Source organism: Poeciliopsis prolifica, unplaced genomic scaffold, assembly GCF_027474105.1.
Source record: "Poeciliopsis prolifica strain line A6 unplaced genomic scaffold, Auburn_PproV2 SCAFFOLD012, whole genome shotgun sequence".
NCBI classification, from domain to species: domain Eukaryota; kingdom Metazoa; phylum Chordata; class Actinopteri; order Cyprinodontiformes; family Poeciliidae; genus Poeciliopsis; species Poeciliopsis prolifica.
The window spans coordinates 6,536,050-6,562,496 of NW_026562387.1; the positions used below are offsets into that span (position 1 = coordinate 6,536,050).

Below are 26,447 nucleotides of genomic sequence, written 5' to 3' on the forward strand. Positions count from 1 at the left end.
ATCCAACTCTTTGATGCTGCAACTTGAAACTTTTCATCTTCGTCTTGTCCACAGGAACATTCAATCCCCTTTTTTTTAAAAAATAAACCCCAAATCCTTGCAGCTGTTTGTCTTTGCGAAAGTCAGAAGCTGCAGAGGGAATTCCTTTTAATATATCCATCACCTGCAGCGCCATCTGAATCTGTTTGGCTCTTTAAATTATTTACTAATAAACTGCCTGCAGCATCAGAGCTGGACTGAGTCCTGACTGCAGCTCTGTTGTGATATGATTACCCAAAACAATCCTATCTTGGTTTCTTATCTCCAGCTGCCAAATCAAGTAAGGACGAAGGAATGCTCTTCTCTCTCTCTCTTTCTTTCAGCCTCCTCCTTCATTCATGGTGGGTCAAGTGTAGGTCTGTTAACACCTGCACATTATGCTCTCCATGCGTATGAGGCTGTAAGGCAGAGAGGAGGAGATGAGAGGAGAGACTCCCACCCCTTGTTCCCCGTCCAACTCTGCTTCCAGCTGTTGCTGCATTCCTCTGTACGTCGCAGTCGGCTCAGGCCGCCGGCCTTTTTTTTTTTTCAAAAAAACCTTGTGCGTCAGTTTTGTCGCTGGCACCGGTGCGCGCGGATGCGCCAGAGGATTTTTAGTGTTAGATATATAGAGTCGTACAGCCTGTTCTTGTGAGTGATGTGTGTGGTCGCCGTCAGGAGTTACGACGACTGAGGGAGCAGAAGATTAACATTTGGAGGAGCACGAGCTCTGGGACCGATCGGTCCGTTTCTTGCGCGATGACTGAAGTGACCAGTTGCGCGTCTGTCATGGTAAGAATGAACATCGAAATCATTTTTCAGAATATCACAAGTTGTAAGAATTAGAAGAATTATTATTAGTATTTTTTTTTAAATATCACCAACCGCTATTATTGTTATTAATACTCAGGTAATTCAAAAAGTAAAGTCTGTTTCTCTCAACAGTAATTAAGGAATGACTTCTCGTGTATTTTAAATTTAAAACATAAAAGAGAGAAAAGTAAAATGCACCATACAATAAATGACGTCACAATTGGCATTAAATACTCCTACCTTTTTGTCCCTGAAGGTAAGAGTTCTGTTTACTTGTTCTGATTTCTTCAAATACATTAAACGTCATTAAACAATTTGGATGTGAACTCTGTCACCAGTAAGCATGGACTGATAAATTAGAAGATGAAAACAGTCGGTGAACAGACAGTGTTGACGGAGCGTTTGTGCAGAAGTGTGTGTGCCATGCTGCTCTTTGGATCCTTAATGGAAACATGTTTCAATGTCCACATGAATTACCAATGTATTTTTATTTGGTTAGATTTGAGAAACCACATCACAGCAGTCAATATTGAAACTGACAGTGTTTGTTTCTGTGCTTCATGTCTGTCATTTGAAAGAGTTGAAAGAAAATGTTAATCCAGCACACAGATGCTCTGCCTGTGTTGGGTTTACAGTTGGTCTTTGGTGCACTTGAAACTTTTTGGGTTAAAATTATGTTCATTTCCTGTCTTTTTTTTTTTTTTTTTTTAGTTTGAGGTGTCTTCTACATAACCAGTATTTTGTTTTTTTCCACCTCTAAACCTTGAAGTGTATTGCAGATTTTTTTTCCCCTCAGAACCTCTGTCCTTCCTTGTCTCTTGGTCATTTCCTGCCCCTTTGGAAAGCAAACATCACTTGATCCTCTGCATGTGGCAGTAGAAGTCATCTGGGCTTTTCCGCGGGCCATGCACACTCATTCGAGTTAGATTTCCTCCACCTTTGAGTCAGCTGCAACAACAATGCACTTTGTTTCCTGTAAGAACCACGGACTTTTCCCAATGACACAAGGAGTGCGAGAGACTTTGAGGGTTTTTTTTTTCCTTCAGCAGGCGATCAAGGTCAGATTGACTTTAAACATGCACACTTTCACTGCTTGCTCTTGTTCGTCTTGGTCTCACTAGAGTAACGTTGTCGGCATATTTTATGTACTGACACACGGTGATTGGGGAGGTTGGGACATACAGAAGAGGAACATAATCTTATTAAAGCCAATGAGTTGCTGAATGTGAGGGACACTGAGACCGACTCCATATTAACCAGCATCACTGATACAATGCAGGCTTTGTCAGGTGGGAGGAGGAGAGGGCAACATTGGAATGCATGGGGAGGGGGCCTTATAAAATACAGAAAAGTCGTAATAAGAAAGACAGAGAGTCCAGTGCACAAATCAAGAGGGAATCTTTAAAAATTAAATTAATAAAATATACAATTTATATGAAAGGCCATGAGATGGGGAGACAATCCTTTATCCTCCTGTCTTTTCTGATTCTTTGTTTTTCAACCCACGGCTATGGAGCTTCCTTTCTTCAACTAGGGTATAAACTACCTTAAATACAGAGACACAAATACCTATAATTAAATATGTCAGTAACAAAATGACCTTGGTGTGTTGCGTTTAAGATGCAATTTTATAGCTTAACAATCCTTTTAATGGAAGCTGCACTGAGAATTGCTTTGAAAGCCAAACATAGTCAGCAGCTTCAAAAAGTGACATGATCCATCCATCCATCCAACACATCCTGATGGATGTCCAGTTATCCCTCAGAAAGAAAACAAAATTTTTTGACACTTATATCTGACTTCCTGTTCTTAAACTGGATCTCATACACAGGTTTTGATCTTAAACAGCAGAATCCATGAGGTGAACTAAAATACATTTTATATATGACATAAAACCAAGGCTAGTTTGTAATATAAACTGTATTATACAGTTTTATATCATAAAACTCTAGGATGTAATATAACTGTCACTGAAGCATGCGCAGAAAACATCAACATTTTTTCACATGTTGAAAAAGTCACAATTTCTTTGTCAGCACATGATCAGTGCTGAGGATGATGATGATTCATGAAAAGCAACAGGCTGAGGTGCTGAGACAGAAAGTTGAATGACGCTAATGCGTCTTATGTATTTATTCCCCCCCCCCTTTCACTTTCTCTTCTTTGTATTGGTCAAGATTTCTCAGTGATTTCTCCGTCTTCGTCTTAAATTCTCTCTCCAGATGCAGGGCAAGCAGCACGTTTCAGACTCAGCTGTTTCACAGATGGCATCAAAGAGGCTTTTGAGAGAACTGTGGCTATATGAAGTTAATTCGTCAAGTCACGGTAGAAACTATTTACAAGGTTCTAACTCAAAAATGCATAACACCATGCAAAATCCTGTTTTAGCTTATCTTTTTAGGTCAGCCATGATGTTTTGGTAAGAAGATGCAAAAGAAAGAAAAAAAAAACCCTGTAGATATCTAAAAGGGGGCTTGACACAGCTCGCTGCTCTTCTTTAACCAAGGCCAACAAATCCACAGACTTGTCGTAACCCGTCCTGGAAGGTGTTCACCTGGAGAAAGAAGGTGATCATGGGCTGCAGAGACTAACAATGAAGAAGAACAAAAGAATAAAGTGGTGCTTTTATTTTGCAAATAAGAGAGAAGGTGGACCTAAGAGACCATGGCAGACAGAAAGGCCAATTTATTCTAAGACTTTCCTTCAGGATTAAATAAATCCTTTTGTTCCTCGCATGACTCTGAAGCATTTTTTCTTCTAATAATGTTGCCATAACAAATGCCAGATTTGCTTTGTCTACACCAATGGAAAAAAAGTCATAGGAATGCGTAGCCCATATCTACATGAAAGAAGATAAAAAGCTGATATATGGGTTTATTTGTGGATGTTTATGCACGAATGGAGGTTACGAGGGTAGCTGCAGGCACGTCCATGTCTGTGAGACGGAGGAATTGCCGGAGGTAAGCGAGGGTGTCAAAGCAGCAAAGGAAACGTCCTCAGAAAGGAAGCTGTGGCTGAATTAGAGGAAGCCGTGCAGGGCAGTGCTCCATTTGCTTTCCCCTCTGCAACAAGTTGGAAGAACGAATGGGAAAAGACAGGAAGCGAGATTAAAACCCACAGGGAGAGAGGAGGGCATGGATCGGCAAAAGTGCACAAAAGACAGGAGGATGACAGCGACACAAGGCACCCACTTTGGGAAAACAGATGAGGACATGACAGAGATTAAAAACCAAAAGGAAGGAAAAGAACTGAAAAATAAAACAATACATTTTGCTGTTATGAAAGCTATTTCGGGTGTCTAATTCAGGCTATTAAAAGATTATTACAGGTTGAGGACAGTACACTAGAGGAAATGGTCTGAGGTGTAAAACACAGAGTGGTTCTGGCGGTTCCCCATGTGCTGAAACCGTTGCTGCTTTGGGGAGCAGTATTTCATATTTTAGGTTTTTATGTGTGGGCACACAAATAGTGGTAAGCTTTTTTTTTTTTCTCTCTGTCTCTTTCTTTGCTGAATTGTAGGGTAGGTCACAGGAACTTCTTGGCACACTATCTGAGGATGTTTACAAAAAACATGCACTGCCACACTTCTGATTTCTCTCTCTCTCATCTTCCTCTCTGCCTCTTTTCCTCTTCAAAGTTTGCCATTCTCTTGCTTTCATGGCTGACTGATTTAAGATTTTTCATTTATTTTTGCATTTCACCTCCTGTTATTAAACATTGAGCCTTTCCGTTTGGAGCTGGCTTTTAATTTGCACAATACAATAGTTCAAATGAACCCAAAATTATTGTTGTGGATTACTGCCAGGAAGCAAAGATATGGTCTTAACATTTTCTGTTGTGTGATTTTGTCTTTATTTGAAAGTACCTTAATGGCCCAGCTCAAGTAAAAGCATATTCACGTTAGAATGCTCCAGTGAAAGGCCTGGCAAAATCAAAAAATGTGATCGTCACACTCTTTGTTCAAGCTTTTACATAGAATAGTTTTCAACTAAATGTGTAAAGCAGTTAGAAGCAAAAGTGAAAAAAAAGAAAAAATACAACTGTTACTGCAGTGAATGGATTTTCTGTAAAAACCAAAAGAAAAAAAAATTGTAATATAGAAAATAAATGCCCGCCACACTTTCTGGATTTTAAATCGCATGTTGTTTTGAAAACCCTGTATCATTTGTCTTCCACTTTTCAAGTATTCAGTAGTTCATGTGGATCTATTACATCAAATTCTAACTGTACATATTTGAGAACATAATGTTTTTATAATGATGAAAAGGAGAAACGTTCCTGTGATATGTATAGCTTTATGAACACTGCAAGCTAAATCAATGACTGCTGTGGTGAGAGTCAATTTTCAAGGGACAAAAAGAATTGGGTCAGTGATGGGCAATACAAATAAAAAGTAATTCACCGCTTTTGGGAGTCAGACAATTTCATTGTTTGTGACATTCTGTTTTAATTTGGACAATCAATGAAGGAATGTGAAACATCCATCACTGTTAAAACTGCTTTCAGAATCTGGTGTGATTAAAAGCACACCAGTTTTATTCCCACATAAGCACTTGCTTTAGTTCTGATGATATGATCTACAACAAAAGAAACAAAAAAAAACAAACAAAAAAAAGTTATTATTTGGACTCAGGTAAGATGCTAATTTCCAGTAATATGAATAGTTTACATGACAGAAACCTCTGATGTTGTTCTATGCTTGCATTCTCATAAATAACATCCCTGATTTCTTTGCTAAAGAGAACTGCAGCAGCTGTTAGTTCTTAGTGGAATCGTAGGTAAATAAGTTGGTTCTGTAGTGGACTGGCAGCTTATCAATCTTCTCATCCATCAAGCTTACACAACTTTTAATCGCTTTCACAGACCATTGTGTTTGTATGTCCTTTCAGGAAGCCGAGATGATGTTTAAGCCAGAGTCGGATCAGATGTGTCCGCCAGGACCCAAGGTGAAATTAAACTCTTCCACAAATATGCGCTATCCCTGACACATTTGCATTTATTTTGCAGAAAATGCATAGCCGCAAAGAATCAGCTTTTACGTTGTGTTGTTACAAACCTAAAATGCAATAAGTCTGAGTGGTTATTCCCCATTAATCCTCGCAGTCTCCACCCTTGGACCTGATGGACACGGGGAAAGGCCTGAAGGTTCAGACTGCGACCCCTCATCTGGTTAGCCTGGGCAGTGGGAGACTGAGTGTGGCTATCACCCTGCTGCCACTAAAAGAAGGTACTAAAAGACAGAGAAAAAAAAAGGGCTTGGGATTACCAGGTCATATTTAAGCTATTTATTTTCACTTACATCTCCAATATACAGGATGCAGACCATTAAATCTTCTAATGTGTTCTCACCTGCCGTGCAGCGCTTTGACATGGAGCCTGGAGTGAAACCAGATGCCCTCTAATCTCTCCCTGTGTCTTTGCTTTCTCTTGCTAAACTCCTATATTGTTGATGCATCTGCCTCCTCCTAGTTCTCTGTATCTGCTCCATGGTTGCAGTGACAAAGAAGCTGAAATATCTGTAAATGTGGAATATCATGCTCTATATAAAAAGCAGCAATAAAATATTCACACGGGTGTTAGCACAATGCCAAGTTTCAATGTGCACTATTGAGATTTAAGGGCAAGATAAAACAGTGTGCCGTTTTAATTTAAAATAAATACACATAAGTAGTTTTTAAAAATTCTCAGAGTAAAAATCTGAAAAAGCTGGTCAGCTTAATTGATCCCCCTGAGTCAATACTTTGGAAATCCACTGTTCTCTGCCACTACACCAGCAAATCTGACAAAACTTGTGCAAGTGTGTGCAAATACTTTTGCAAGGCACTGTAGAAAGTTTCCTCAATATCTCTGAATGGAGTTTGTTTACGAAAGTTTTTTATTTATTTTTTTTAGTTCATTTCATTTTGTCATAAGAAGAAAATATAAGTAGATGTGTTTCTCTGCACAGTTTTATAAGAAGTATAAATCTATTGTTTGAACAGCAACAAAAGAAAATGTGTTTTCAATTTGTTTGTTTATGTGCAGAATGCTCTTTTACATTCAGATAAAATTGTACAACAAACTGTTCTGCACATGTGTCTTAATTATGCTGCTAAAATGTATCCTCCCATAAAGCTGGTTTCTGCGTTGGTATTCTAGATGGTTGCCAAAAAAGTGATAGTGAAGTGATCCAAGTAGGATGTAATACAACATGAGAGGGATGCTTGTACTGCCGATTATTGTTTAATAGCCTCTGGATATCACAAGAAATGCTAATGCAAACTGACTCACACATAGTTAATACAAAACGATCTTAGGAAGAATGATGACTCTAATACACTTAGAAAACTTTTTACAGAGTAATTTTACGCAAGGTTTTTGTGCAAAGAGAAAACATTTGCCCTGCAGGGTTTTTTTTGTTGTTATCTATTTAAAGTCTGTATCACAAGTAACCCACAATTGGTCATCATTTCCTTTTTAACTTGAACAGATGATGTGCAAAAGAACTCCGTTTAAAACGTGACCTATGTAGGCTCAAACTGTTTAGTAGTAATCATTTCTCATTGATTTGCAACTCAGGGGTGACGCGTATTGGACGAGAAGATGCTCCTGTCCCTCAGGACATTACGATTGAAGGGCCTGGCATTGAGGCAGAGCACTGTCATATCATCAATGAAGGTTGGCATCAGTTCAACTCAATATAACAGCTTTTTAATAATGGCAAAAGCTTGTATGAATTTTTACAACATACCATGTGCATTGATCAGTAGTTTCTTATGGTTTAGTCTAGATTAAAATTAGCGGCTAGAGAACTTTTCACAGAACATTTCAAAAACCCGAAACTACCCCTTTTAATGATTTGTCCTACATTGTGTTTTTACTCGTTCTTTACGTGTTGATAACACTTGCTTTATAATTGTTACAACAGGAGGGGTGGTGACCCTTGACCCCTGTGGTCATCTATGCAGTCTGGATGGAGTCCAGGTCACCGTCCCCACACCACTTACTCAGGGTAAGGTGTACACATTCACGCGAACATTACTAAACATTCCTCTTGCTTGCACACAGAGGCAAGGCTTTTCTTTTCCTTTTTTTGAAAATGCTTAAAATATCGCCTCCTACTGGTTAAATTTAGTACGTAACTTAAATGGAAATTCACTTCCTTGGTTTGTGTTCAAGCTTTTAATATTTCATAACTTCTGTATGAGTGTATGTATTTGTCTGCAAAAAAAAAAAAAAGAGGGTAGTTTGTGGTTTAGTAGTCTTGCATTCCTCTCTGCGTATGAGTCACATGGGCAACTGCTGACGTTATGTAGGGAAACAAACGGGTGTGCAGTGTTTTAGTGTGTGCAGAAATGTTCTCCTGGTTGTGTCTGTGTTTAATATGATGCGTGTGTAATGGAGGTTGGAAGTGTGTGCGTGTGTGGGGGATGTATAACTCTGGTTTGCTTTAATTCATAGTGGTTTGGAACAGCAAGCTTCTATAATGAGTCATTGCTTCCAGACCTATGCATGCTGCCGCAGCATACATAAGTCTTCACATTCTGTCATCATGGACTGCAAAAAGGAGTCAGAGCTCACTGAAACATTCTCACAATTCCTTCTAAGAGTTCTTAACGTCCTTTGCTTTTCACCCTGGCCCTTGAGTATGTCTCTGTTTTCTGAGAACTACTGTCCTGATCGATTCATCCGTTGCCCGTCTACCCTGTCTGCTCTTTTCCCTTATCCAGTTTCTCAGAATTTTCTCTCCTGCAGAGCGTTGCCTTTTTCCCTGAAAGTTTGAGCTCTTTGAAAAACTGCTGTTTTTCACTTCTGTTCCACGTAACTGGCTGTGCTACGACTTGTCTCTCCTTTCCATTTACCTTTTTCAGGCCTCGTCGTTGTGCTCTGTCAAGCTTAGCTGTTTCAAGTTAAATATTGACAGGCCTATTTGTCTTTGCGGTGAGCCTTGCTGATTCAAATATTGACATCGTCTCAGAGTATGCACAGACTCGAGCCCAAAGTACTGTGAGGTTGTGGGGGGAGGAGTAAGTGACGCTAAAGAAGAAAAAAGACATTCAAAATTTAAAAATACTTTGCTAAATACTAAATGTTGAAACTCATTTAATTAAAGAGTTGCAGCAGATGGTGATGGCTTTGGTGAAATTGCAGTAAGAGGAAAAGGGAATGTCTGAAAAAAATACGGACAGCCTCAGACAAGATGCATACTTCGGGAACATCCTCTAGCTTCTCATTTCTGGGCTGAGAAGCACTAACCAAACGCTCATCAAAAATACACACACAAGGGAGGCCTGGAGCCAATTTACTATGTTTAGGAAATGATCTGTTTTGGATTCTGGAATTTGGAGCTTGACCTGGAATCACATATGCCTCACTGGTAAGTCAAAGGAACAGCTGGAAGGGACTTCTGATACATAGAGGGAAATAATGGCAATCAAGCCGCTTACAAAAGTATCAAATTATCCATTCGTTTTCTGTAGACCTGATGGGTTTGTGAGGGAACTGGTGCATTTCTCCAGTAATGGAGATTGTCTGTCCCTCATTGGGAACACAAAGACAAACCATCATGCACACACACACACACACACCCACACACACACACCCACACACACACACACACACACACACACACACACACACCACACACACACACACACACACACACACACACACACACACACACACACACACACACACACACACACACACACACACCTTAAAGGGTAATTTAGTCCACAGTAAACTTAGCGTGCATGTTTTTGGATATTGAGGGGACATCAGAACCATGTGCATGACAAGATCAAGCATCCCCTCACAGAAAGGGCCTGCTACGGACTTTGAGCCCAGTACTATAATACGGAGTGGCGACAGTGCATGTGCAACAACCATGACTATGAGGCATATAGGCTAGATACGTCACATTTGAATATTGCTGAAAAAAAAAAGAAAAATATGTCTCTGATTATTGTTCAGATTTCTGTGCAGTCTGAAAAACTCTGACATTTGATTTAAGCATTTAGTAGGTTCTGGAGAGATATGGGAAAAGAGAAGAGACTTTATTTCATTGTTGCCATCCATCTACATTTATACTTTAAAATAGGCTAAGAAAAAAAGGATAACCCTGAAGATCCACGTGTGGAAAAGCATAAATCTTTATCATGAAAAATGTGTTTGAACTCCGTAACATACACTGGGCAAAAAAAAAAAAAAGAAAAGAAACTCAACCTGGCAGCATTCACATTACTCATTCAAATCAAGGCTTCTCCACCAAGCTGCTCCACTTTCTCCCTTAATGTCTTACAGCCATCCTTCATAAAAAGCACTGGAACAAAGGAGAGTAGACTTGGATTGGGTGTCCTCTAAAATGTAAATGGTTTATCTCCATTGTTTCATCTTCTAATTTCCACACAAATGGCAAGCCTGTTTCAAGCACCTCGGTTTGTTTTGTGGTAAAAAACCTTATCTTTGTGCTCATGAAACATTTTTAAGCTACAAATAAGAAGACAGCTGAACGTACTGGCATGTTTTGAGGCGACACTTGTCCAGTGGATTTGAGAAGTTGAATAGAAATAGGTAGGGGGACAAAGAAAGTTGAGGGGGCGTCCTCCACATACCTCACCGTTGCACCGTCTTTGAACGCACCATCTACACACACCGGGGTTGACAGCGCGCCATGCTTTTATTGCGCAGCTTAAAAACTCCCATGCGTATTTTATCTTCGCGGTTGCCTGATAAAAAAAAACCTAGCTTATTTTTTTTATATATTTTTTTTATTATTTATTTTGCCTATTTTTAAAGTTATTTCTCCAATGGCAACCAGGGATGCCCAACCCCCCCCCCCCCCTTTTTTTATATATAGTGAAACTTGGTACAGTCCCCGGGCTTGAGGCTGCTGGATGGTAAACCACTGAACTTTCTCCGGCACGGAGTCAGGACGGCTGGGGAGGAGGTTCATCACCGAGCAGGGAAACAAACAAGCAGCTTCCCAGATTCAGAACCAGCCTTTTACTCCAGCTTTACTTACAGAAGGGCTCCTGCTGAAGCAGGGTCTCTGTAAAACCTCCTGAGAAAAAAAGAGAGAGAGGAGAAACAACACTTGTTGCATTCGCCGAGCGCTTATTGAATGGGACTCGCAAGGTTAGTAACGAATTTATTAGCAACAAAGCTGCATTTGCAGTGGCGTCATTGTTTCCGTTTTCCTTTATTTTTTTATTTTTTTTACTAAAATGCAACTCTTTGTAGCTTTCAGAATGGAATGTGTTTGTTTATTTATTTATTTATTTTTCTGACGAGTTGGACATAAATCACCATAATAACAAATGACGAACGTATTATTTCGACGCCTTGAGTCATTTTAAGAAGAATTTAAAACAACATTAGCTTCTCACAGTCTGCCATAGTGGTAGGCCCTCTACTTTTTTGTGTGTGAATATGTGATAAATGCGATCTATATGACTTTATTAAGCATTCTTTTGTTTTGGTTATCTCTCTCTCTCTCTCTTTGTCTGGTAGATCTCAGCTGGTTCTGTTAAAATCTGATTTTGCACCCCTCTTTTTTTATTTTTTAAAGCCAGGATCATTTGTGATTGCATCAAACTAAGATAGCCTTAAATAATACGTAATAATAAGTTACAGATTTATTTGGAGGTGTAAATCACTGCTGTTGCTCCAGAGAGCAAACCAAGCCACATAGTGTTGAAAGTTGCAGTCAGATTCCAGATGTATTGTTTCACAATCTGCTGCGCTACACGCTCTCTAATTGAATAAAACATTTATGTGTGGACTGTGGAGGAATAAATAAGCTTGTAAACGCTCAGAGGAGAGGTGAGCAAACAAAAGAGTATGAGGCTTATGATAATGAAGCCGGCCACGGTCTTGTTACCTGACACCTGGACACAAAACCTGTGAGGTTATTGCTCTTGCAGGTACTGTCCACTGCTTGTTATTTGTACTTTTGGGCAGTTTTTGTCAACCTTAAGTAGTAACAGAGATGTGTCGACCTCATCCTGTCTTTGTTTACAAGTTTTCGGCTATGTTTGTGATTTAAAACAGATGGAAGTTGTTGTTTTTTTTTTTCTTTTAGGCTTGGTGAATGTGGAATGGGTCGGTGCGCCATGGGTACGGTTTGACAAGAAGCAGAGATGCTGTGTCACTTGAGCTGCGCAATATTAGAATCTTTAACGTATCCCCTGAGAGAGATCCGTCTCCGTCTTCACGGAGTTGCTTTTGATCCCCTTTGCTCCACGGAGGGTTAATGTGTGGCTTATTCTCCCACTGGGAAACTGTGTTTATGCATCATTTCATGAATGAATAAACTCCCTTCGAGATCCAAGTGATTTCGACTGCATTCTAACCACAAATGTTTTTAAAAGCTTTGTCTCCATTCAGACGAGAACTGGCATGATTTTTCTTAGCAGTATTTTGAAGTGTTTAAGTGGTTATTTCGTAAGTCAAAGCTGATAAAGACAGGTCACTTTAGCCTCATCGTGGCACTTGTTGAACATGGGATCTCGACAACCTGTTTATTTTTGCATCGCAGCCTAATTGTCTCAAATTGTCGATTCCTCCTCTTATGTTAACCCAAACGGAGCGAGAGTTTCCCCTCCCATAACGCTGTGGCATGTGTAGATCTACATGGGAACAGAAATTGACTCCAGACATAAAGCGGCCCGTACATCTGTGTCCTCAAAGACTCTGAGGTCTGACTTTGTAGATCACAGACTTTAAATTATCCTGTAAGTGCATATACAGACAAATTTCAAGTTGTTTCTTGTTATGGAAGAAGGTCTTTGAATGCTGTGTGTGTTGTGGGTTAAAGCATGCTCCGACACGGGCAGAAAACTCAATTTCCTAGTTAACAAGGGAGCACGTGAATGAGATGAAATGGGTTTTATTGAGTAGAACAGCTGGAATCATTTCAACCTTTCAATAACAAGAGACTTAATTTTATCTCATCTAGGCAATTAAGAACTTACAGCATCTTGGAAAAGTATTAATAACCCTCAAAAGGTCACAGGCACAAACTTCATTGTATTTTGTTGGAATTTTATGTGACAGGCCAAGTAGTGCAAAACTGGGAAGCAGAAGGTGAAGGATGCATTGTTTTTATAAAAATCTGATCAGTGAGGTGTATTTGTATTCAGCCTGTTTGAATCACTACTTTGTCTCTGAGTTTCTTTCTACCAGATTTGCTATAGACACTGACATGTTTGCTCATCTTTACAAAATAGTTTAAACTTATTCATATTAAATGGGATGTGTTTGTCAATGTCAATGTGAAGGCCCAGCTACAGTTTTTCAGTTGGATTTAGGTATGGACTTTGATTAGACCATTCCAACACTTGAACATGATTGGATCATCAGCCATTCCATTGTATGTTTATGGGCACTGACCTCACGGATAGGCCTGTTCACTGATCAGTTAATGAGTTAATCACATGTGAATAATCAGTTAATCACATAGTAACTTAAAAAGAGTTTAAATTGAAAGAAATTTGTGATGATTAAAATTTTTTGAAGGATCATTTTCAAAAATTACCCTTCAACTTAATCCATTTTATTTATGGTTTCAATTTTTACTTTCATTTTTTGGGGGGTTTTTGGTTGTGTTTTATTTTGAATATTTAAAATGTCTTCCACTTTCAGAGAAGTGTTCTGAACAACATGTAAATGTATCGCTCTGAGAGGGAGAACTTGCATCATTATGCCATTATCAATCCACTATTTGAAAATGGACTCAAAATATAAATAGGGGGAGCATTTATCATCAAGTGGAATTTGTTAATATGACAGGCCTGATGGTGGAAGGTGAACCTAGTTATTACTAGTTTATACTTTTGCAGCATCCAACAGGTCTTCTTCAAAAGTTGTCCTAATTATTTTTCTTGTAACATCATAAGTACCATTTTGTGCTGATCTATTTAATTAAACTCCTATGAAATGCATTCATGTTTGCAGTAAGAAGTTTTGAAAAAAAAGTTGAGTGCATGTAAGTACTTAGAAAAGGCTTTGAAAGTGTATCGTATGCTACGTGATTAACACAGAAACTTTGTTTTCTGTCTTTATCCCTTTGCCTGCATCACATAGAGTACTGCAATAAAGTCTGTGAAGCCATAAAAGAAGAAGAGCAGGTTAGTTAATAGATTTTATAGATGAAGGAGCTGAGAGGAAATTAAAATGGCTAAGAGGCTGTTAACAAATCAGGGCATGCATTTCACTCCCCACTTGAAAGGCGGCCCGTGGTGAGGTTATTGGGGGGAGGAAATTGGATTTTCACAAGAGTTAACTTACGAGAATCCAACTGTTGTTGATTGGAGTCTTGCTAAATTCTGAGAGGTGCTGTGACTCATTAAGCAGACACCGTAAAGAAGAGTTTCCTCATACAGATGATGCACGACACGTCGAAGACACTCATTACTCATGTCTGGCATTGACAAACATGTATTATTAGATCTGAATAGCTGCATGTACATGTGTGTGTCTGAGTGTGTGTGCTGTGGACTTTTCCTTCATGTAAACTCGTCTTTATGATCTTCCTGTCTTAATGCCACTTCCTCTCCATTTGTGCCTAAACTTGCTGGGTTCTGTTTACATAGACATGGATTTGAATAGTTCACAGTCCAGCTGTGTAGACTAAACATTTCTTTCTTAAGTGTGTGTGGTGTTTGCTCCATCTCAGCACTGCACTCAGGTCTCCCTCTGTGCTAAGAATTTCAACTTTGAAGGTAGGGGTGGGCGGAAACAAGCTGTCCAAATCAAAGTCTGGCAGATAGAACCTCTTGCATTTAATGAAGGTAAAAATGCATTCACTCACTTTTAACCTGGAGTCAAGGCTGTGAGTGGGAATAAGAACAGAGTAAATGTAAGACGCTGACAAAAAAACAAAAAAAGAGTAAGGAAAATAACGTTGACGTTTTTCCATTGAGTCTTTTTCCATTCGCCCTCTTGTTATCCCCCTCCTGCCTCAGTGTGATGTCTGACTTCAGATCTAAGGAATCTGATGTAACTGTAACGGAGCTGTTTCGGAGGTGCTTTCTCAGCCCTTTACACATGTGCGAACACTGTGGGGTTTTGCAGGCTTACCTGAATCTTCTGTCCTCAGCAAAACTGGCGAGTAAATCATGGAGAAAAAGTCGCAGACAAAAGAAAAGTTGATACATTGGTTCTTTTTGAGTTGAATAACGCTTAAGTGTCAGCCCTGCTGTTTTTCTGCGGCCATGCGATGTATTTGGACAGCTGTGGCTGGCTGTGTTTTACAGAGGTTGCGACCCTGACGTCTTGTTTAATACCTGGCCCTCTCCGCCTAATTGATGGCCAGAGCAAACACTGTGGGACTGGGATGGCTAGCTGTGCGCGAGCATGAGAAGGAGAGAGTCTGGCTGTGAATAAATATTCCAAGCTTATTTGAATTTGAAGCCAATTTGGGCCTCTGAACTGATTTTAGTATATAGATTTGTTTTCTGAAAAGATTTTGTTTTATCTATTCATCTGATTATGTACTTTACTCTTTATAGCTAATTAGTTTGTTTTTACTCACTGTAAGCTCTTCTCCACTAGGACCTACAGAGAATCTGATGATTGCATCTCTATACCTTCCTTCCTCCAGTTTATTGTTCTCACTTGAAAACTCAAAACAGCTACAACCAGGCTTCTGTGACTCATTGGCGTATGGTTTTAAAGTCTAACAAACAGTACCACGTAATTACAAAGTGTAAGGAAAAAGATTTGTGGCTTTCAAAAAAGCTTTGTCACCTACTGAGACATGATAGGTTTACCAAAACTGACAGGTCAGTGCAAGGAGAGCATTAATCACAGAAACAGCTAAGAGGCTGTAGCAACTATTGAATAGCTTTTGAGATCCAAAGCTTAGCTGAAACAAACTGTCCAGAGGACAGCTATTAAATCAAGCAAAAATATCCTTACCAATTTTGAAAGATTGGTAGGAAGAAAACCAACATTGTTAAAAGGATGACATAAGAATTCCCATTTGCAGTTTGTTGCAAGCCATCGAAAGTGAACACTGTTCACCTTACTGTGAAACATAGAAGTGGCAGTATTGTGCAGTTTGGTGACAAGGATGCTGGTCAGAATTACTGGCTAAATACAGGCCAATCTTGAATACAAAAACCTTAGATATTTTTCAAAATCATTGGCTTTCTACTTTGCAGGATTGGACCACTTTACATTGGTCTTTCATGTAAAATTCCAATAAAGTTCAATGTTTTAATGTAAAAAAAAAGTGAAAAAGTTAAAGAATCCTTTTTTATGGCATTCTAGGCACTTATTTTGTTATGTTTTTCTTCTAGGATACTCCCTGTGTCTGGGTAAGTCCTACTTCTTCCGATTCAACCATCCTGCAGAGGCCAGTAGAATGAAGAGCATGCTTCCACAAAAGAGCCCAGTGTCAGCTTTAGCCTACAACACAGGTACTTACACAAAAGATTGTCGTTAAATGTTGTAAAACCTTTCCCTGAACCAGATCTGTTTTTGATCCCCTGCTTCTATATCTGTGCCCTCTCTTTCTTTTGGACCTTCACTCTCTCTTAAATCACTTTGTCCATTTTAAACATTTGCATCATCCCTGCATTCCTTGCGTAGAACATACACATGTGCAATCATTACCTGGATACTCGAGTGTATTTAAATCTAAGCATGTCACACATGTGCAAATGTTTTACCTTTCCAAAGCATTGGAATGTTTTTCTCATCTGGTAACTCGGTTGCCTTGGTGAGACAGCTAGATTTTAGTGTCTCCTCAGAGATTGATCGGCACAAGGTGTGTGAGCAATCGCCAGTGGAATTCCTTATCTTTTTGACCTGAGGCACAAGCTTTACACACACACTGACAAAGCTGGTTTTGATGTGAGCTATGACCACTGCCTTTAGCATCCAGTTTGTTAAGAGTCTTATTATGTCATGTGAACTCGTAAGGGGAAGACTCCTACACAAAGCAAGAATAGCTGGGGCACAACAAGTGGAGAGTTTTTAAGGTAAAAGCGGGTTGTTGCACACCACCACAGCTGTTTTAAATCTGCCCATGTATGGACACAAACTGCATGCGTGTGTGTAAGGTTCTAGATCTTATGACATCTTATGATGTCTTTCATTTTCTGCCCCATTTCCCAACACCATGTTAAGTTTTAACGGTTTCCCACACAGACACTTTTTATGTTGCCATTTTTTGTCCTTTTAACCTTTCAAATTTTTTAGCTTTTGCTTTGAAATTCTTCAACCAAGCTTAAACAATCATCTTTCCTGGACTGAGAAACGCTTTTCATTTTGCTCTAGCAGATCCACAGTTCTGGGTTGAAGGAAAATGTTTCTGCCAGCATGTGTGCGTGCGTGTGCATGTGCATGTTTGCGTGTGCATGTTTGCGTGTGCGTTTCTGAGTAAATGTGGCATTAAAACACTGGGTGGTCTGAGCTTAAGATCGTAATAGCTTCTTTTCCACATAAAACCACAGACGTTTCAAAAAAGATGGGCAGGTTTCGCAACCTCACCTAATATGTTTTCACCTGCACAGTCGATGGCTGGATATTTAAGTCTAGTTTTGGGCAGTCTTTACTGTGCATTCATCTAGGACTATCAGTCAAACATACCTCTCTGCTGATCTTGCAAAAACGTTGATTTTTTTTTGGCACAGAGTTACGTTGAGAAAGAAGGAAGTAGAACAGACTCAGTTGAGGTTTGGGGAAAGACCTTCAAAGACTCTGCTGCAAGTGCTTAAAATAAAAAGCCTTTGGAAAGGATGCTGATGGTGGGGAGAGGGGCTTTTTTAGGGCACTTTACAATAGTTTGTGGGCCTTTTCATGAACCAAAATCCCATTCCAAGCAACTCCACTCAAGCTAAACTGTTTATTTTGGATCTAATAGACAGTTCTTGTGTGTATGTGCACTTCCACACTAAGTCCAAATGTGTGCGAGAGTCAAATCCTATACTTAGATTCACTCTTTCATTTCTGGATTATTTTGACTTAATGAGCTCTGCCAAACGTCTTGATTTTTAAATACCTGTGAATTCAAGTAGACATACAATCTTTCTCATTTGGTTTTTCTTCTTTTTTTTCTCATTCAGCACATTTGTCCTTATTTATCCTCAGTTTGTTTTTACAAAAAGGATTACAATTACAACTTCCCTTTTATTTTTTCCCCCTTTTCTTAGTTTTATAACGTATCAAATATTTGCACATTGTTCCAATTTGCTTGGTTGTTTTTCTCATCTCTATCTAATTCAGTCTGTTTCCTATGAACTTGTCCGTTCACCTGTTTATTCATATCTTTTCTTGCAGATTATCTAAAGTTCAGCAGTGACTACAGTCATGCAGTCGGAGGCAGCGGTAGTGCTAGAGGGATGCGATCAGCCTCTGAGCTCCGGGATTTGATGGACACCCTGCAACGCAAAAAAATAGCCCTGGAAAACAGCCTGAGAGCCAATGGGAATGCTAATCCCTCCTATTTTAGTGTCACACAGGTCAGCACTGCTTCAAGTCCAACACATGGTTTATTATCCTTGTACAGAATGCTTCCATAGACTTTAGGAAGTTTGTTTGGTTATCCTTGATATCCGCTTTAGGCTAAAAAAACATTTTCTCACTAGTAGTGAAAACAATGATTTCTCGTAGGGGTTTGAATATTATCCCGGATGTTTTAGATGTGTCACAAAAGAAAATAAAAAAAAAACAGTTCTTGTACCTTATTATTTTTTTACGAGTTTATGAGAGTCTTTGTTTTTTTCTTTTTTTCAGTCTCCTCCCACCACACCCACTTCCAGTCCTGCCACATCTTCATCAGCCTATCAGGAACAGGCGAGGCGTTTCTACAGCTCTGATCGTCCACCCGTCTCTTTGAAATCTGGTTTCCATCTTCCCCCGGGACGACGGTCCGACTCCTTGACCTCTCGTGGTTCTGTCAGCCGCAGTCAGGACAACCGTGGCATCTCAGACAGTCGACGACTGAACAATCCAGGCTCCTCCCCTTTATTGTCCACATGGAACGGTGGAGGTTCTTCCACTTCTGTTGCCAGTAGCGATAACGTCCTCCTGTCTCTTCCTCCCGCCTCTACGTCCCGTGCTCCGTCAGCGGGAGGTGCTGTTAGCATGCCCTCTAGCCCTCGATTGGGTCGGCGTAGCTATGGGAACCAAGATCCATCACCCATCATTCGAACCAGGAAATATTCTGCCGGGTCACTCAGCGGCCTTATGACTGGAGGACATAGCCGATCACTGCCACGTCTTTGTCCTTCCCCTTCTCCTCGAGGTGAAAGCAGTGGAACGCTGCCCTTATCGACGCTCCCACAGAGACAGGCCGATATGAATGGGAGTTACAAATTAGGGAAGGAGTCTTTCAGCCACAATCCAAATGCCAACCCTGAATACAGCCACAGCTCCAGTAACTCATTCCAGCAAGTATCTAACAAGAATCACATCCAGACCAATACTCAGGGTGAAGGTGTGGTGTCTATTTCTCTTTCCTCCCCCAAAAACTCTTCCTCCTCCACTTATTCCACAACTGCACCACCAGATGTGACAATCCCATCCAAAGCAGGGGGCTCTTCTTCTCCAAGAGTTGCCAAAAAGCTCAGCCTAACCTCCACCAGCTCAATGGGCTCAATCAGCTCCACAAAATCCAGCCCTCCTGAGGCAGAATTTAACTGCACCCAAGGAGTGTCTGCAGTTATTGAGAGGTCCTTGGGGGAGAAAGATAGACAAGTTGGAGGCCAGGAGATGGGACTTGGGGAAACAAGGGCTTCATTTGGGAAGGCAGGGATGGATCATGGGGTGGGCCTTGGGGAGAGGAGACAGTCATTTGGAAAGGCAGGAGTGGCTCCACCTGGGGGTTTTAGGGAAAGAAGAGGAAGTATTAGTTCTCTTAGTGGGAAGGAAGAATTGACGGATTATCACCATAGACAGAAAGAGGAGCGACTTCGTGAGCAGGAGGTGGAGAGACTGGTAAGTTGCAAAGTATTTGTCTATCAGTCTATATTTACTGTAAGTGATGTTTTTGTTGTTGTTGTTGTCTAATTGCCAGTATATGATTGAGATGCAGCTAAAAAAAACAAAACAAAAAGCACTCGGTGACCAAAATAACACTCTTCAGTGTGGACTGTTACTGAAGGGTCCAGCATATTTGAACTGTCAAAGTGTGGTCTGGTGGTTTTGGGATGTTTGTTTTTGCACAGACCCTTCACAGTCCACAAAACACATCGAACCAAGCTCCTCTGAAACACCTTCATTGCAGTGGACATCACGGTGTTTTCTCATATACGTGGTTTACCACAGTATTGTAAACACAGCGTTCATGGCAGCGAGGAATGACTATTATGAATTCAAAAGTTTGGAGGATGAGGACAATGATTGACAAGTTGGAAATTCAAATTTTATTTTCCGTGTTATTTGGGAAAAAAAAATAGAACGGAAAGCCTTGGTGAGAAACTCTTACATTGCATTGGATCAGAACTGAGCAGGGGGAGTTTAGTATTTCAGTAAGTATTTCCTTGCGGACTTAAACAATTACTTCTCAAGACTGCCTATTCTGCTCTCTGACTGAAAAAGCAGAATTCTGTCTATTGATACAACCTTAAGAACTTTCCTACCTTGATAAGATAGTTAGAAGACTGGCTCATGGAAGTTTTCCATATATAAACACCCATGAAATTCAGACCAGTCACACAACAGTTTCACATACAGCGAAAAGGTCACCTAAAAGTGCGTCGTAACAAGAAGGCTGAGAACATTTTCCTCAAGCAACTGACAATGAGAACTGATTTTGGCAGATCAACTCGACCACAGTGGTCCTGTGAGTGTTTGACAAGAATTTCAAGAGGATAATTTTTGTAAATCAGCCGTGCTTACTGATGGGTTCTGTGCTCCTAAAATGAAGGCTCTGAAGAAACAAGGACGGTTGTGTTAAAAGTCATCACTGACAGTGGAAGCGTGGAATTCACATGCTCACAAATGGTCTTCAGAAATCAAGTTAGCATAGGAATGCTTGCCTCCAGAATAGCATTCTCTTTGGCCTCTCAAACATACTCTCCCAGGGAGCTTAACACACACACACACACACATAGTGAGGTTTACCACTCAACAGATGCTTATGGCAGTTAGCCCGCACTAACAGGACTATTCTTAACCTTATGCTTGAATTGTGTGTGTATGTGTGTACATGCTGATAGATGTTTATGTCAGTCATCTGGAGGTCCGCCCAGAGCGGTTTCAACCACTGAGTAGCCACAGAGCCCATCATTTAGATGTGGGTCAGGGAAACCAAGATTACAGACTTAGTGTAGCAGGTGGATAAACACACAAATGCATAACACATAATAACAAGTGTGATAATATAGCTATTGCTTCTCTATCTTGAGAAATCTCTCATATGTTGTCATATTTCACTAACTTAGATTAAATAAATAGATTTTAGAATTATTAAACACTTTACTGCTTTTTTGGAAAGAGACAGAGCTCATATTCTAAGAGAAATTACTTCAAATTAAAATGGCAACAACTTACTCAGTGATGTAATTTCTGCCTTGTTTACTCAAACACTCAGTTGCAATCTCACTTTACCAGCATGGCCAGTATTTGTTGGCATTAAATCGAAAGATTGTGGACATCAAAAAACGAAATACAATTACAGATTCATATGTTTGTATTAAGTGATGCAAGTGGGAACTGGGAAGAGACATTAACAGCATTTCAGTTCTGCCTAAGGCTCAACATTGAAAATCATCTGCAATCGTCTTAAGTTTTCCTGCCATCTAGTGGTTATTTGCAGAAAGTGCATCTAGAAATGTGAAGTTCCTGATACTCTACAATAAATTGTTCACTTCATGTTGATGAACATTAAGTAATTCTAACTTCTAAGCATTATTTATAGTGTCTATCTTTTGAATCAATCAATGTGACAAACTGGTGTCTCTTTATCTCAGGTTGTGCTGTTACATTAAATATTAGAAATGGTTCACTGTGGTTTTATTGAAATACAATAGAAAAAAACAAACTACACTTAAAGGTTAATCATTTGTTGATAGTTGTTCTGAAAATAATTGCAATCTCTACAAAACAGTGCTGTTTTGTAGAGACAGAATTTCTCTGAAATTCTGTTGGCTTCTACTTAGAGTTGAATGTCTCAACCCTTTCACTTCCCCATCCTCACCAATTCTTCCTAGATGATATTATTCTTGAACGTGTCTTTTTTTTCTACGTGGCATTGCAGACATACCTGCGTTTTGGGCGATGTCTTGTTTCCCCACACGCTTCCGATCGGATCTGACAGCTGACCACCTCCTCATTAGATCACTCGGTCTCTCGTTGTTACTCGTATACACACCAAGTCTAACTCTTTCCCCCTCCTCTTTTTGCTTGTAATATTACCTATGCAGGCCTGCGTTGGGGCTCATGTGCTTCTCTGTCTAGGGATTTTAGAGTGAGGGTGTCATTTTGACTCTTCTCAGCTTCTGTCGGTCGACTCTCATAGCTGCGCTCTGGCAATAACAATAGGAGGGGAACTCTTGCTCTGGGCATACTAACTGAGAGAAGATTCTCTTCTTTTATTTTTATTATGTTTTATTGAGATACATGCTGCTAAAAATAGATGAAAGGAACGGTACTGAGTTCAAAATAAATAATAATAAGACTGGAACTGGAGCCATGATTTCTGGAATGCTTCCACAGGTAATCCTTATGTTATCGAAGTGGAACTTAAGAATTTTAGTCATAACCATCAGGTAATTTATATGTAAATGTTATGTAAAATAGTTTATTGTATGTTCTGCATGTTTTATTTTGGAAACAACATGATTATCCTTGAACTTTTCATAACTAATAGAAGGATATAATTTGCGCATCCTGTGTGTGATCTAAGTGACGTGTGTATTTGTGCGGTTGTTTCAGGAGCGGCAGCGGCTAGAAACCATCCTGTCTCTTTGCTCCGAACTCGGGCGTGCCGAAAGGGGTGGAGGGGGACCGGCACCGAATTCCACGTCGGCGGTTGCTGATCTCCAGAAGATCAACCAGGAACTGGAGAAGCTCCAAGTGAACGATGATGACGACGACACGCCGTCCGTGTTTTCAGACTCTTCAGCTGTTAACGGGATTCCGGGGAGCAGTCACATGACCTCCCCGGGATCAGAAAACGGTTACTTTGACGACGACCTGCAGGTGCGGCGGAGGCGCAGCAGCGGACACAGAAACTACAGGGCCGAATCGCCGGCAGTCAGCCTACGAAGCTTTGCTCCATCACCCTCTTCAAGATCTCTGAGGACAAATGAGGTATCAGTTAAATATTTTATACAAACAGTCTGTTATTTGAGTTCATTTTGTGCCAATATTTGTACGTTGTTTACCTTTCAAATCCTGAATTTCTTCAGTATTATTCATTATTATCCTATTCCTTGACAGAAATTTGAGTGAAAGAGCAAAATACATTCACTATGACTCCTGACATTAAAAGTTTGCCTTCTATTGTGGTGAAATCATGTGTTTATGGGGTGCATTGTGCGAAGATCAGCTTTATCTACCTAGATTATTTTTTATGAAGTGTTTATGCTTTCCACTATCTCTGTGGAAAGCATAAAAGTAACAAGGTTGCTTGTCAAAATACTTGGAAAAGGGTTGATACCATTTGTGTCCACAGATGGGGGATATTTACAGCTCATTTATTAGATTAGCGCAAGTCAAGTGTTACCATTTTAAATTGACAGCTGCTGCCTGTGTCAGTGGGTTTGTATGTATAGAATTGATTCATGTGGAAAAACAAAAATAAAACAGGTACATATTTATATGTTGCAATATTTTATTGTAATCGTTGTCTATTATTAAAGTTACAAAAAAAATATTGCGTGACAGTTTTTAAAATTTTATTTCACATTTTCTCTTTCCATTGCTTGTTTCTTTGATTTTACATCGTACATGAATGTAGTTTATTATTCTATTTTGCTTATTTACACTGATATGGACTGCAACAAATTTTCTTCCATTTGCTTGTGTAATGGCAATATCAATTCTGTTCCATTTTTTAAGTTCAACATTGAAGTTTTGTGTTTAAATGAGTTCAATCGGTTATGTTTTCACCAGTCTGCAGAGGACTCAGCTTCCTGCCTAGGGCAAGACTCCATGCCTTCAGAGGAGGAAGTGAGGCGAGCAGAGGAGGAGAGAATTCAGGTGTTGAACAACATAGAGGAGCTGGAGCAAAAAATCAAGGAGCTGGACAACCAAATGGAGGAATCTGCCCGTGAGGTAGCTGACGGCTGAATCTGGCAATTTGATTTGTTTGCATTCTTTTCAAAAGACATAAAAACTTGTTCTTTCTATTTTGTTGTCATCTTGTCATGTTAAAATGTTTTATCCAAGAAAGAGTAGCCAGAACATGTCTTCAATGTGAAACTCCGGAACTAGTCCGATTTATTCCCTAAAGGTGGAAGTCGAGCGAGCGCTGGTTGAAGCGGAGCAAGAGTCGGAAGTCGGTGCTCTGCAGCGGGAGAAAGAAGCTTTAGATGAACTTCACAGCCAGATGAAAGACCTGGAGACAAAGTCCCAACAGGAAAAAGAAAAGGTAGAAGTCTTCACTTTGATACCATATAATTGTCTTGACTTATGATTTTAGATTCTGGTAAGTGATAGTGATGCAGATGCAAATCTTGTAACCTTAGAGTAAATTATGGAGACGTTTTCAGCCTTTTAACAGTTGGAAAAATTTTAACCATGGAATATAATCTTACAAATATATAGGCAGCCCAGAGACTCATACATTCAGGGGTCATGTGAGTAACCGGAAGGTGTTAATCCTTCTCATGCTTTCTCTGCTCCAAATATATAACTGCTAATACTACCCAGGATGCATCAGTCACCAGAGCTATTCTGTCTCACACACTACTGCAGGAAATCTACAAATATATACAAGGGTGTAACATTTTTCTTATTTAGACTCCCATATGGTCGCACTGATGGGGAAAATGTGCAAATTTTTTCCATCTGATGGAATTTGGATGACAAATGGAATTTATATTCAAGATTTTATATTTAAACATGGGTATAAAGCAAAATTACAGTTTGTTGTGTTCATTCCTTCCACCTGAGTAAAATGTCTGCATAGCTGCAGTGAGGAAAACGAACAAGAAAGGGAAAGACAGAGGAATAACTCAGAAACTGTTTGGAAAACTGCAGGTCAGAAATAAAGTTGAGTGCTTGTACATATTTGGGTGGCTGTTTTGTGTCGTGTATACACAGAAAGGAGCACTGATGTGCCAGTTAATCCTCTGCTCAATCATCCCTTATGTCCTTGTTTCCATTCCCACCCATTCCTTCAATCATTGTCATGCAAACAAACTTGACAAAAGGCAGGACACCAATCTGTTGCAACATTTATCCTACTCCCACATACCACCTCCCTGTTCCCTGTAACTAGCGCTCCCATTACTCTGCCAGGGTTTTTTTTTCTCCTCCATGCCCCTTGTCCCCCTTCCTTCCTCTAGGTTAGTGTTACTGACTTTAAAGCCATGATAACTAACTGTCATCCTGCAAGTCCCCACTAACTCAGCCATCCTCTCTCTGTCCTGCGTGTGTCTGTGTTCTTGTCTTTTGTTTCTTTTTCTTTTTTTTTTTTACATATGTACACATGCACAAATGTGTACATGGTGTCCGTGTTGTTGCGTGGGAATGTGCGTACATGTACATGTATGAAAACATGCGTGTGCCAGGCGTGCGAGTTGCTGCAGGCAGAAAGGGACAGAGTAGAGAGGTTGGCTCAGATTGTGTGTGAGCAGCGCTCCCAGCTGGACAGCTGCCCTGAAGCCACCAAGGAGCCCCTACAGGAGCAGCTAGCCAGGGTCAGTACACACACGCATCCACACACGCATCCACACATGCATCCACACGCACACATACTGCCACAGCTCTGTCCAGTGCCATGCAAAGGTATTCTTGCAGCTTGAACTTTCCTATATTTTGCAGCATTGCGACCATGAACTTTAATTGTGAAGTGGAGGGAAAATGAGAAATGATTCATAACATTTTTATTATTTATGTTAGAAAAATATGGTATACATATCCATGCATCCCCTTTTACTCTTATACCCACCAAATAAACTCCATTGCAACAATTGTCTTCAGGAGGATCTGCATTAAGCATTTATAGCCAGGCTGTTCTTCTCAGATGCGTCTCATGAAATATTACTGAATTAGAGTTACTTTTGCAACGGCACACAAATTCACACCAACCTTTTGCATATTTTTATCAAAAATACAAAATATATATATTTAAAGTTTATCATTTTCCATCTATTACATACATTCCCATTAAGGTTTCTGGTTTTAATGTTTAAAAAATTTAAGAATGTTCAAGATTTGGGAATAGATTGCAGTGCACTGTTCTTTCTTTGCTGTTTCAGCAAATTATGCAAATGTGTTTTGTAGACGATAAAAAGCATGCAAAGGCAGCATTAAACACATATTAGTTTGTGCAACTGTGTGGCATTAACTAGAACATGAATGTGGGAAGGTGTTTGCAGAGTGGACTGGAAAAGGCACGGGATGCTGGCATACTTTATTATGCATGAAGAAACCTCCACTTTTTTTTCAGCTGAATCACTCCAGCTTCTCTATGGACTCGCTCAAGCTGTCTTCCATTCAAGTTCTCTTTTCCT

General features: G+C 39.9%; 1 protein-coding gene across 4 annotated transcripts in view; it reads left to right on the top strand.

Moving 5' to 3' along the window:
* Positions 1-568: 568 nt before the first annotated feature.
* phldb2b (pleckstrin homology-like domain, family B, member 2b) overlaps positions 569-26,447 on the top strand; it is a 36,772-nt gene continuing 10,893 nt past the window's right edge. For 2 of the 4 annotated variants that reach the window (XM_055037470.1, XM_055037471.1), the window contains exons 1-12: positions 570-810; positions 5,721-5,777; positions 5,935-6,058; positions 7,390-7,488; positions 7,739-7,822; positions 16,116-16,235; positions 18,100-18,281; positions 18,556-19,758; positions 22,699-23,076; positions 23,881-24,042; positions 24,221-24,358; positions 25,503-25,631. In XM_055037470.1, the coding sequence (XP_054893445.1) occupies positions 778-810; positions 5,721-5,777; positions 5,935-6,058; positions 7,390-7,488; positions 7,739-7,822; positions 16,116-16,235; positions 18,100-18,281; positions 18,556-19,758; positions 22,699-23,076; positions 23,881-24,042; positions 24,221-24,358; positions 25,503-25,631 (2,709 nt within the window). In that variant the 5' untranslated portion in view covers positions 570-777. Of the gene's footprint in view, positions 811-5,720; positions 5,778-5,934; positions 6,059-7,389; positions 7,489-7,738; positions 7,823-10,723; positions 10,948-16,115; positions 16,236-18,099; positions 18,282-18,555; positions 19,759-22,698; positions 23,077-23,880; positions 24,043-24,220; positions 24,359-25,502; positions 25,632-26,447 lie in introns of those variants that run through there. The other 2 variants (XM_055037468.1, XM_055037472.1) reach the window with 2 other exon arrangements.